This window comes from Polyergus mexicanus, unplaced genomic scaffold (assembly GCF_030449975.1).
Source record: "Polyergus mexicanus isolate NDT 795.1 unplaced genomic scaffold, iyPolMexi1.0 SCAF_15, whole genome shotgun sequence".
NCBI lineage: Eukaryota > Metazoa > Arthropoda > Insecta > Hymenoptera > Formicidae > Polyergus > Polyergus mexicanus.
Window position 1 is genome coordinate 2,830,551 of NW_027223335.1, and position 13,703 is coordinate 2,844,253.

Genomic DNA, 13,703 nt, shown 5'->3' on the forward strand with positions numbered 1-13,703 from the left:
TTCTTAATGTTTCTATTTTTATTTTTATGACAGATTTCTTAAGGGCGAAATTTTTTCCCGGGGAAAAAAAAAAAAAATCTGAAACTATAATTCTGAAAGTGTACAGTTTATTGAAATTTAAGCAAACGGAACAAGGTTTTTCCTATTTTATTACGGAATTATTGCTTTCTCTCTCTGATATTATTTTTTATAACTTTGAAGATTATTGTGTATTGCGATATCTTGATTGAAGAAAAAAACTACATATAATGGTATTTTCCATAAGAATTTCTAAAAATTAATTTCTACATTTCGAAGAGTTATTCAATATTTTAATCTATCACCAAATATTCCATATTCTCCTCAAATTGAACTATGGCAGTTAAGGGTTAATCATACGTGGCACGTTCGACGAAGGCGAATGCCAAGGAACGGGTCTCGGTGTTTCTCAGCAACACTCTTCATGAATATCGACCTGAGCAGACACTTATGCAGAAACACGCTCGCGCAAGTAAAATTGCTAACATTTTTCAGACGCGAGACGAGCGACGGGTAAAAGAGAGGCGGGAAGGGAAGGGAGAACGGAGTATTTCCTTTTTCAAGCCTGACGAGCATCAAGCTCTCTCTCCAGGGCCCTTGAAGAGCACAGCGATGCTCGGGGAACGGACAACGGATCCGGCGCTGACGCTCATTACGATGATTGGCAGATTCAATTAACGGCCGGCCGGGCTCCACCGCGGCAGGGTCGCCCCGGCTTAACCTCGGCTAAATATTATTAATAATAATCAGCTCATTACCGGCTCCATTAATTATCCGTGCCGTATATACGCGCGTAGCTCGCCTCCAGGAGCGCACCAGATTCGAGGGCCGCGCGCGTTCGTCGATATTGGGGTCGAAATAAAACTCACCGGTGGTCCGAGGAGCGTTCCGACATTAGCGCTCGCACCACTTCGAGTCACGTTGGTATACATATTAAAGCAGCACTCATAATTCGACTTTCATTAAGGTACAGTTGTTATTATTGGAGTTTTATTAGGACGGGTAGAATTACTATAAGCCCTCGATTTTTCTTAATCCGCTCGACTCGTTGCAAATGAGAAAAATTAATTATTATACTGTATGGTATAATCGATGCAAAGAATATTTAATATTTTTATTACGTGCTTGAAATATTTATAGAGATACACACATAAAATTAAAATTATTCCTTTTATATGCAATGTATTATATACGCGACTTTATATTACAATATAATATAAAAGCGTAAAGAATTATAGAGGGATATAAAATCTGCGTCGTTGACCTCTTGCTAAGATGGTATGACCGAAGTCACCCTCGTGATGATTCTCGTAAAACGAAGAACGGAGTGCGGGACGGAGGGCAGCGACGAGGGAGGATGAGGGACGGATAGGGCGTGCAATATTAATCCATTTAACAAACTCATTATCGATGAGATATACCGAGCGTTTACCGTGCGCGGCGGCGGCGCGAACGTGCTCCACCTATCCCGGGGGAGCTCCGGCTATATTAGCGGGTTTGCACCCCTGCGGCTTGATTTACGGGCGTGCGCTAACGAGCCTCGGCCCGCATCAGCCACGAAGGAAGAGGACGATGCAGCAGCACTCGGGCGCGTTGAAGAGCGCTACGGTTACGAGGACGCAGCGCGGGTCGTGGACGTCGCTAAAAATTTGTCGGGGAAGAAGGGCTTGACCTCGGTGTAATCAACTAAGCTGCAATGCCACTTTACAAGGTTTACTTGGAAAATGATTGGGCTTAAATCGATAATTATAATATATTTTAATATACAACGGTATAAATGAGAGAGAAAAACGAAATTTTTATTCTAATTTAATTATTTTTTATCTATACATATGTTTCAAGTTAGATGTATATATGCGTCTCAAGTTAATCATATTTTATAATGATAAACTTCACGAGAATTATTTTATTGTTTGTTTATTTTGTCTGTATATGTATTATACAGATTTCAAAATATATTTTTTCAACTGTGGAAAATTTTTCTCCCGCGTCAGATCAGATTATTTTATAGACATTCAACTAGATCGATACAACTTGAACGATAATAAGATGCATTCAAGGAGATACCGAATAATTAATTTATTTGACGTATCAATTCTTCGCACGAATTTATAACGATACGACAATATTTCCATTGTTAATAACTAAACGTATATTTCGCAGAACCAAATATTGGCCCGTGAGTTTCTGTATATATATATATATATATATATATTTATACAATCTTTCATTATCTTGTATCATTCGATCGCAACTCGTGCGCTGAACTGGATGCCCATAAGGTGTTAACTGTTTCTTGCTCGATCCAATTAAATGGTATCGATAAGTTCGGCGAAAGATATTTCCCTTCTCTCTCGATTGCCTCGTTTTATCGGCTATATGAATTCGAAAGCAAAAAAGGAAACGGATTATTCTAGTTTTGCGCGTTATAACGATAAAAAATTCAATTCAGAGATCTCCGTGCGAATATGAGCTTTGTTATCGTGTTCGGAAATCAAGTTTCATGATATGCTACCGAAGAACAAATACGGCGGTTGGTGAAAGAAAGGCAGGGGCGAAGGGCGCTTCTCCGACAATATATTAATTTCATATTCTAATTTTTTGTATTTAATTTATATAAATTTACATTTCCATAAAAATTTTTTTAAATTAAATGATTATTGATCATAGTAATTGCAACATATTTCCAGTATCAAGACGATGCTCATTAACTCGTATTTATATGATGTAAGAAATAAAATAATATCTTGATTTTAAATAATAACACTTATGTCAGCTAATAATATTCGATTGCCCATACACACGTAGTGCAATTAACCAAGCACGAACGGCTGGCGAAAAATCGATGAAATGATATTACTCGAAACGCTCCTGCCATATTCAGAGACGAATATACGAGCAAACAATATTTTTCGACGATTCGCATAATTGGTGCTACGAGCGCCCAACGGGGCCACCTCACAGAGGGCCGTCGATGCGGGATGAAGAGATTTACAATGTTCCCGGCCGTAAAATAATCAATAAAATCTGCGCAATGTAAAGAAACGGACGTGCGGCAATGATTTAGTATTCGAAGCGCCGAGTCTCTCCCTCCCTCCTTTCCCTTTCACCGTCTTTCTCAGAGCGATTTTCTTAGATTCGTTCTTAAGGCTCGGCCATACGAAGAGCGAATCGTGATTCGTAAAAAAAAAAAAAAAGCAAATCGGAATTTGTAAAATAAGATCAGAAAATTGATATTTTATGTAATAATTATATCATTAATAATATAATTGTTCAGTATAATCGAGAAACATTCGGAAAAATATGAAACAATGTATGGAAAAATTGATGCCTATAGTTGGTCGATAGATTAGAATAATAATACTCGTATGTAAGTAATTTTTTATATTAAATTCGTGAAAACATGACATATATATATATATATAGTTTATGTGTGATCACAAAGATATTTTTATATCTTTCAAACAAATAACAGTTAACATATAATAATAAAAATATAAATAAGATGGAATAACACTTAAAATAACAAAATTTTGACGATTTAAGTTTTCAAAAATTTCAAATATGAAGTTTAGATAAACAACAAAAATTTTTTAGATAATTTCGAGGAAATTTTAAATTTCGTTCTAGTTTTTTAAATTTAGTCACATTTCAAATTTAATCACATATATAACTATATTATATACACGCGCATTTTATAAAATACAATTTTCCCTATATTGCATTATTATAAAAATAAAACAAAATTACTTTAATATTGCTATTCTTTGAGTATTACTCGAATTTGAGTTCCTAAAGAGATATATGATTGATTGTTCAAAAAGAAAATATACACATAAGCCATATGTCGTTGAGTTGGAAACCAATTAGGAAGGCAGTCGATGGTCGTTTTGAAAAAGCACGTCGCCTTGTAATCGACTACTGATTCATCAACACGGTCCATTTACGAGTGTAAGTCGCCTAAATGATCCTGTACCTTCGCCATACAGGTAATAGGCGTGGCTACGGCTATTTTGAACGTTACATATCTTGCTTTTACGAGGCGTTAAAGGCACCGTGAATGATAACGGAGTCAACTAACAAGCTTTCATAAGTAAAACAAAGACGTTTGACAAATTCTAATTTTTGTTTATCCATTGCTACGATTAGAGAATTTTATACATAAAAGACATTTGCTTACAATATATATTTGTTTCTAAAACTCGACGTTTCCTCAATAATGTGAAAATAATGCTCTCATAAGTTGCATATTATTACATTAGATTTATCTCATTTATTAATATTTCTTACTTCGTTTACTTTTTATCATTCAATATCTAGTATATAATTCTTAATTTACTATTACAATTATAAAAATATTTCAATTATAAAAATATTTTTACCATTATAATTATTGCTAGAATTATGTTATTATTACTAAAATTCTTGTTCTTATTATAGTTCTCAGTATTATTATTACGGTTTTAATATCGTTCTTTTATTCCGTTTAATCTTTCTTTTTTAAGTACGCATAATATTATAATATTTTTATTTTTTTATTTATTATTATAATTGTTTCCATATGAATCTTAAGGACATTTACTTCGTATTCTTATTAATTTTTCTATTTAATATATTTTTTATTCCTATATCTACGTATCTAAAATTTACTATAAAATTTTTGCTTACTCGACGATCGACAATTAATCGAATCACAAAGGCATATCGAATGTAGATGGTGCCTTAAGTTTTCAGTGGGAAATATAGTGCGATTCGCTCCGGGGCTCTGTGGCGGGAGCCGAGTATGGTGACGAATTTACGAGCTCCTTACGAGCTCCACGCTTGCCTTCCTTGTGAGCAGGCAGTCAATAAAGTACGAAGCCAGAGGATACTCGAAACAATCGAGACAGAGGGCAGGATCTATCTCAGTTTTCGAGGAAACCAGGATCAAATTTAAAATTGATTTACGAGTGATCGGTATATCGACGAGTTCCGCCGTCTTTCTCTCGATTAATTTGTCGTTAATTTTGTTTACAGAGCAACAACGATGTATCGCTGATAAAATTGAGAAACTAATAAAATATACTGGCAATAAATATCATTACGTTAATTGGCAATGATTGATTGATTTAAAATCTTCCGAGCGATAATTAAAATCTATTGAAAAACACTGACAGCTTCAGAGCTTCAGAAGTTCTTTAATGAGATAGAGAAAGATTTCTCTTCAAAGATGAATATGAATGAAAGTTATTTTTAACTCCCGTTATCTAAAGGAAGCAGCTTTTCTTTAACATTTGTTATAGTTTGATGTTTCCCTTTCTAAAAAAGGCATGAAGCGTCGAAGCCTCTTTTCCGCGATGCTGATTGGCTGTCTCGCTTGTGCGCTGCGACTTGCTTCATTCGTATTATTTGCAACTGTCAAATCATGCGAATTTTGACAGTTTGACAATTTGTGAAAGAAAAAGTTAAAGTTAGGGAAGAAAAGTTAAAAAAAATTGAAAAATGTCCATAAATAAAAGCGCGCGTCTGTGCTGTTCTAGTATATATTAAAGTAAAATAAAACAAAAATTGTTTATATTTATAAAATAGTTTGGGGAGCTTTCAATGATAATATTCGGTTGCTTATCAAGAAATCAAAATTTTAAGCCATCGGCGTGAAAATGGCTTTACGGTAAAGGAACGAAACGATAAAACGTGTCTTATCAAGAAACCTACGCAATTAGATTTCGTAGTAAATAGGGGGAAACAGGAAGTATTTGAACAGTCGTGTTATTATAAGCTCGACAAGCGAGAGAAAGACGCAAGAGGAAGAAGAGAGAGAGAGAGAGAGAGAGAGGGGGGAAGAGAAAGAGCTACAGAAAGTTTTGCTCGTTTTTGCGAGCGACTCTTGCATGCTGCCGATTGGTCGACTCATTATGCGGCAATTAAAAGACATGGCACCCATTGCGGCTTGCTCGATTCGTTCACTTGGCGTGGCGCTAGTCGTCGGATCCGATACATTAGACGATTAGCGTTAAAATCCCCTTTTTATATATACTTGAGAATATTTCTATTTGTACAATAAAATCTAAGAAGATTTTTTATATAACACAAAATGTTATAATTTATATCAATTTTCTTTATTAGAAGTGCATGCACAATTTGTGCTGCACAAATTTTATTTTTTAATTTGAATAATTTATGTATTAATTATTATTTTTCGTATGTCATATTTTTAATTTATTATTGAAATCTAAGATAATAAATTAATTTATTTATAAAATATTCTCTCTCTCTCTCTCTCTCTCAATATCTCTATTAATATAATTACAGCAAAATTATATTAATAAATAATAAAAGATGATATCTGTTTGTCATATTTTAAAATATTCAAAATGTTGTTATGTAACTTCAATGCACGAGAAATGGAATCGAAAGGTTTTAATAGAAACGCTAATATCACAATGAGAATCTAAAATTATTATAAATTATAAATCCTTAGCATTCTCGTTGAACGTCGGATTGCAGAAAGTCGATGTCGCTTGTTTGTAGAGAGGATTTTCACCCTGAAACATTTCCGACATATTGACGTTCTGGCAATTTTGTAGTCACGCAATCGGAAACAATGGCGAATAGCGACTCACCCTGTCCCATTTGGCGAGAGCTCGCTCCTTCTCGAACTTCGCGTATTCTCTCTTATCGTGGATCATCGTGAGAATCTTCCAAATGAGGAGAATCAGGAAACCGATAATGACGGTACTTATGACGACGCCCAGCGCAACACCTATGGGAGAAATTTGTAAATTTATTTTCTATTTTTTTTCGCACATTTTTTTGAATTATGTTAAGCATCCGATGTATGGTAATGGTTGTGTTAGTTTTCAAACATCATCACTTGTAAAATAGAATTGATATACGTAGTCAGGTAAATAGAATAACGTTGAACAGAAATAATATAAAAATTGTTATATAATTTGTCAAAAGCACGTATGTTACACGCAAGAATAATCTCATATTAATCAGCTGTTTAATTACATTATGTACTATTTGATTATTTAAAGCATTAATTTCAGAATCTCTTTCTCATACATTTTGCCTCTAATATTATTTATGTGCGAAACAAATTTTTGGGTTTATACCCGTTATTTGGAAAAATATAATAAGATGTAAATTAGATATTTCGTAGCATATATGTCATGATAAAGCATCATTCATATGATATAATACAAGACAAATTACCGAAGACGTTAATAGGTGCCGGACAAGTTTTCTCTTTCTGAGCTTGAATCTTGAAGATTTTAATGTCTCCACCAGTACCGTCTCTATGATACTGGTATTTGAAGACAAATGTACAGCCTGCATCACCGGGTGTTCGGCATATGCGGGCACCGGTTTCCTCGTCTTTCACAGGATCTTCCTCGACAATGTCGACCTGATGTGGAATAATAAACGTCCATTTACGTTGCATTGCAAATTATTAACCGCCCGCGCGCAGCTTGCATAGTAGATATTATCTCGAAGGAAGTTACTACTAACAGTGTCAATTTCGTGCATACACAAGTCGCATTTCCCGTCCTTCGCGAGCGGTCCTGTATTATACGCTACGCACTCCACGCAATCTTTCAGCTCCTCGCATCTTTGTCCCGGGCACGTCTAAAATATATTTTAATCGATTATTTCGCAAGAAGAGATATTTATATATGATTAAGAAATTGTGATTCTGCTACATGATGTATGTGTACAATTTATTCTGAAACAATATTTTCGAAATGTCTTTCTTACAAAAAGTCAATTAATTGTGTAAATAAGTTTAATAATAATCAATAATTTAAATTATATAACGTTACGATTGATTTTACTCATAATCAGAAATTTGTTGGCAGATTTTAATCACATATGCGCCTGCACACATTATGCACGATGAATGCACCTAGTAATCCTATATAAACGCCCGTATGTGAATAATCAATTAAAATAAAATTTGAATTAAAACATCGCTATGCTTATTCGTGTTCCTTTAATTTCTTCTTGTTCATTATCGCGAGAGAAATCGCTCGTCGATTTCTTCCGACATTCCTTCCTCAAGGCACATGCAGATTACTTACAGGGCACTCCTCGCAATATTGTCCGGAATATCGGATATTATCCCGTTCCTGGCAATGGCAACTGCCACAGATGCAGTCACCGCGTCCACTACAAATCTCGACATTCCCGTTCGACGGTGAAATGCATGTGCTGTTGGTCTCCTTGCAGTCGCACGTCTCGCCACCCCAGCCTGGTAGGCAATTGCAGGTACCGCATTCGCACTTGCCCCGTCCGCCGCAAACCTTAAACAGGCAAAGAAGAGATGAACGGCGAACATATAATGGACATAAAGTATAAAGGTGTGCAATTTGTTCTCTATCGCCCTTATAAACGCCGCTACGTCTCGAAGAGAGGATTGTCGTGAAAATTCCGTGTGAATTTGCTAAAAGCGATTATCAAGGGAATAAGTTACGATGATAGATCATCTCGACTGTTTATAATTTTTTATCACCTATATATTACACACACGTATTTATATAATTTGCACTAAACGTACATGTATATATATATATATATTTTAGTTAAAAAGTATTGAATTTAATTGTTAATGTAAAATATCACATTTACTCAGTACAGGATTGTGCCAATTATACGTCACAATTTTTATAATGTCCAATAAAATAAAATAAAGTAAAATAATATTAATTAGTCTACACGAAAATCATATAATATCAAATGGTTTTTATATTTTTTTGATATTATGAAAATTATTTTTTTTATAATAGGTATATAATTTAATCTTACGCAAGGAATATATTATAAATTTCATATATTACTTATAATCTACTTTTTTTGTGGTTGTATTTTTTTTTTTTTTTTTTAAATCTCAAAAGAATCATACCTGGCCAACGCTGCGTTTGCAAGAGAAATTGTCGCACTCGCAGTATTTCCCGTAAAACATCTCGTGCGGATTCGGTCGTTTATCGCAGTCGCAGACGTCACATTTGCATGTACCGTGTCCACTGCAAATCTCTGCAGTTTGGTTATCGGGTTTGCAGTCGGCTATCGAGATCGAATCGCCAGCATCGATGTCGTTTCCCTCGCACTCGCATTGCTTTCCGTAAAAACCGGGATTACAGGAACACACGCCGCATATTGATTTGCCGTTACTCTTACATTCCGCAGCGTTCGATCGATATCCCTATTATCCCGGTTTGTAAAACGTAAATTAGTATTGCGCAAATTTGATTAATTATACCGATGCGTATATATTATGTATTTTTGAACATTACATATTAAGTTAAATCTTGTGTGTATTAGTTAATACAAATAGATTTTTCTATACTATTATTTTTTAATTAAAAGTTTTTTTATATTAATTTTTTTATATTATAATATATGTAATACCGGGTGCCCGGGTTTCTCGCAAGGACAATCGCATATGATTTCTATATCGACAGTCAAACTCTCATTCAAGCCTCTGGGTTTAATCTCCACGGTTTGCTGCCAATCTTTCGGATCTTTGGGGCATTCAACAACCTGATAATCGAATCAATAATATAAGCGCTTGCTGATTAACCAAGATATTCGCGCGTTAGCTAATTCATATACCTTGATCACAACTTGAAACTCAATAACATTGCCTACGCGAAGTCCTTCGCATTCTTGACGTTCTAGCAATTCAGCCGTTTTGTTTAAACATCGGGAGAAATATTTAATATTGATTATCTTTGGTGCTGTATCGATTATCGTTACTGAGTCTACTAGTTTCTGCAAATTATTAACATATCAAATTATTATTGATTTTTTAGCTATCGTATAAATATATAAAATTAGTAGATGTTCTGAAAGGAGTAAACTTAAGTTATTAATGAATTTTCTATTAATTTTTCTGGATTATTACATGAATTGAAATACGTAGCGTAGCAAAACCAATTATACATATTTAAATTAATAATTATATAAAAAAAAAAATATATATATATATATATATATATATACATTTTTATTATTTCTAACATAGTATATTAAGATCACCTCGTATTCATCGCTCACTAAGGCGACGACGTTCTGCGATTCGTTTTCCAAAGTGCCTGTCGACGAACCACTGATACTTTGACTCAATCGTTGATAGGTCGTAATTTTGTGATCAGGAACGGCAAAAATAATGTTCATGTTATGTTCGCGCGCTTTTCTATTGAGCTAGAGGGACAAATATATTATTTTGAATTATTTAAGTTTATACTTTTATATTATCAAGTTATTTTTTTCTTTAAAAAAAAAAACTTTTTTTTTTAATTCACCTGAGAGATTGACGGATAATCTTGTAGAAGGGAATGACTGTAGAATTCTTTCTCATCCAAATGGCACATGCAATCGTTGGGCTCTATTATTCCTGCAAGCTGAGAAACAGTTTTTTTTTTTTTTTTTTTTTTTTTTTTTTTTTTTTTTTTTTTTAAGTTGCTATGGTCGATTTATTTCGGTACGTTATCGTTCGAAGTCGCCGAGGATTTTGCATGATTCAGAATCACGTACTTTACCGTCTCCGGCAACGTGGAAGACCGCGTCGGTCGAGAACACGATAAGGTGACGCGCTTTTTGGCGCCAGCCGATTTCCTTGGTACACACGATAACTTGCATCATCGCATCGAAACCGCCCTCAGGACCGTCCAAATTACCTGACACCGGTGCCGCCTGTACCTGATCCTAATTTGTTGAATGATTGTATTTGAGATAGAATATTTGAAACACAAAAACTTGACAGATTGAATAGTTTAACTTTTAATAGTTTAATTAATAGTCAGATTTTGTTTCCAATTTTTTTTCTTTTCGATAAATATATTCTATGATTATTTAATTTTTTTTTTTTGTTTATTTATTATTATTCTATATTTATTTATTTATTTATGATTTTGAAAAGAACCGCGTTTATATATATACTTGTTTATTATGTCGATTATTTTAAGTTACCTATTAGAATTTTCTTTTAATTCTTTTTCACTATCTGTCGAATAAAATTTCATATAATTACCTCAAATAGAGATACGTTTTCCGTAAGAGACATCTGATTTTTATAGTTATAAGGCGGCGCACATGGGTTTCCAGTTTTCAAAGTGCAGGGAGATATCAATCTAATATAAAAATTTAATCAGATTATAAATGCATCTCTTATCAATGATATGATCTTGTACTATTACAATAAAAATTTCAATCTGTAATTATTTTGTATAATTACTTGTCAGGTTGCGTGTTGGTCATCGGTAAAACCACCTTGTCTATAAAACTTCCAAAGCCGATACGGAAATTCGACGTGAGTCTTTGCATAGCTTTAGCCAATTGCAGGCCTAGTTTCGACAATTTATCTCTGTACGGTTCCATAGACGCGGATAGATCCATGAGATAATATAGATCCACAGGATAATCCTCTGCTTGACTGTATTTCAGAATCACGCGATAATCCTCTCCTATTAATAATTTATGTAATATTCTTATAGAATATAATTTTTATTGTTCTCATAGAATTTCGAGTAAACTATGATTATGGTGAAAGAAATATATATATTAGATATTAAATATTATAAAAAACATACAAGAGTGCACAACTCTATAGTATAATAATTATCTTATCTAATTATATTTTATTATGAATATATTTGTGTGTATGTGAATGCCTTGCACATTCTATAATAATAATCAATATTGTTATCGTTTTTAAAAGAATTTTTTTTTTCTGCCTCTAATATTAGAATACTATCATATTTCGCAGAGAAATTGGAGATAAAACGCATAAAAGATAAAACCTTTGCGCGGGAAATTTTTCTCTCACCTCGCCTGAGACGTAAACGTATCTTTTGCGGTTGAACTTGGACAGGATCTTTACCCTTGATCGAAGACAACGGCCAATTCTCGAGGATGTCCATCGTATTCTCGTGATGTATTACGTCTGATAGTGGGCACCAGAGATGGCCTTCTCTCAAAAATGTCTGTTTGGATACACAACGCAGCAAAGGACTGCTTGCATTCTGTCCAGATACCTTGCAAAGTCACGAACACAAAATTAGTATCATCGACCACATTACAGGTTCAAACGTTCAAGTTAAAAAAGCTTACAAATATTGCACAAAATAGAATTTATCGATGATCTTTCCGAATATCTTGAATTTAATAATTCTTTCTTCACATTTGGCACGTGAAGAAATTTTATTTGATCTACGATAATTCTTTTTACCGGATGATTATGATTAACATATTTCCGGCGTAAAAAAACTAGTAAATCTCTCACAGAGAAAATAAAAGATATTGAAAAAAATCTTTTCAATGAAATTTTTTTTTTTTTTAATTTCATTTTAGGTTTAAATATTTTAAAGTTATAAATAATTGTTGATATTATTTTGAGAGGTAATTTTTTATGCGTTAAAGATAAATCTTTTTCGCCGAAATTCCATACATATCAATTATACTGCTGTGTAAGTAGCATGGCTCCGAAAACATTATTGCAAACATTCGATAATTAATAAATAATGCCATATGAGCTTTATGTTGTAATTATTCTCTCTTATCAAATCAAATAAGCTTTAATCTTTTTTCTATTTCTTATTATAATATGTACGAATGTGAATTTTTATTCTATATATAATGTAATAAATTACAACAAAGTAATATTATAATACAGATATTTCACAGATAAATCTCGTTTTTCTCTTATTAAAAGCCTTGGATTTGTATAGGCCTCACATATTTTTAAAATGACATTTCTTGTCTGGATATTATTTAGCCGTCAAAAGATCGGGGGGAAAAAAAAAAAAAAAAAAAAACATTCTCATGCTAAGTGCTTGCGAGTATGAAATAGTCACGCGGTGCAATCGCGTGAGTTCATTCATGAATCACCAATGAAAGAACGAAGGTTCCGAAAGGAGGATTGTCGCGCGAGAGGTGCTCGCGTCCGATGTTTCTTCTCGTTTTCGACTCGCGAATAGCCGTCACTTCGTTCGTCCGTAGCGGAGTCTGCTTCTTTCTTAACAGCGTTTATAATCATAAATATTCATTACCATCGTCGAACACCACACGCATCGCGGCATTTGTAGGCAGCTCGCGCAGGTCTGTTGGAACTCGCAGAGGTTCTCTCGATCCCGATGCTGCGAGGATGCGAGTACGAAGAGTCGCGCCGTCGTCAGGAAAAGAAAGACGGCCATCGTCCACCGTGTCATTATTTCGCCGTTAACGTTGACGTACGGCGAAAATGAGGTGCGGACGACGAGACCGAGAGCCGCGGCACCAACGCCCGCGATCCACGAAAGGATACTGCGGTATCCCGCGGAAATGACTTTGTGATAAAACGCGCCGTGATCATAATGCGTCATTAGGTAATCACGTTCGTTCGTTTTCTCCTCCTCGATGACAATTCTTCTGCGATCGGATCCGCCGAAGCACGAGATTTATCGTGTATGTTGAAAATTTAACTTAATTGGAAATTTAATTAACACTCACTCTCTCATTGAGTTGATGACTTAGACGTTAAAGAATGAATGAATGATGTAAATGAATGAATAATTTGTATACCTATAAAATGTTTTGTTCGAATTCTATATAAAGATGAAGGGAAAAAATAGGAAAGGCTTGTATAGATAGAATGCTTAGGAATATAGTCAAAATATAAATGGATTGTACTTATTACTTATAAATTGAATAATTTTTATTATATT

The 13,703-nt window shown here is 34.1% G+C and overlaps 2 protein-coding genes across 3 annotated transcripts in view; one reads left to right on the forward strand and one right to left on the reverse strand.

Annotated features, from left to right (window-relative positions):
* Mop (tyrosine-protein phosphatase non-receptor type protein myopic) overlaps positions 1 to 13,703 on the forward strand; it is a 39,396-nt gene that overhangs the window by 16,872 nt on the left and 8,821 nt on the right. The window lies entirely within an intron of this gene.
* Positions 6,403 to 13,302, reverse strand: LOC138939914 (integrin beta-PS). Of its 2 annotated transcripts, XM_070308249.1 has the most exons (15): positions 13,050 to 13,302; positions 11,828 to 12,035; positions 11,237 to 11,465; positions 11,033 to 11,132; positions 10,537 to 10,707; positions 10,305 to 10,403; positions 10,039 to 10,203; positions 9,613 to 9,771; positions 9,409 to 9,540; positions 8,903 to 9,202; positions 8,082 to 8,303; positions 7,513 to 7,629; positions 7,216 to 7,408; positions 6,621 to 6,760; positions 6,403 to 6,542 (listed from the first exon to the last, which is right to left on the reverse strand). In XM_070308249.1, the coding sequence occupies exons 1-15, from the start codon at positions 13,206 to 13,208 to the stop codon at positions 6,465 to 6,467; spliced, it is 2,472 nt and encodes an 823-aa protein (XP_070164350.1). In that variant the 5' UTR covers positions 13,209 to 13,302; the 3' UTR covers positions 6,403 to 6,464. The 2 variants fall into 2 exon arrangements, with proteins under 2 accessions (XP_070164350.1, XP_070164351.1); XM_070308250.1 differs by lacking the exon at positions 13,050 to 13,302 and having other exon boundaries at positions 11,237 to 11,434; positions 11,828 to 11,892.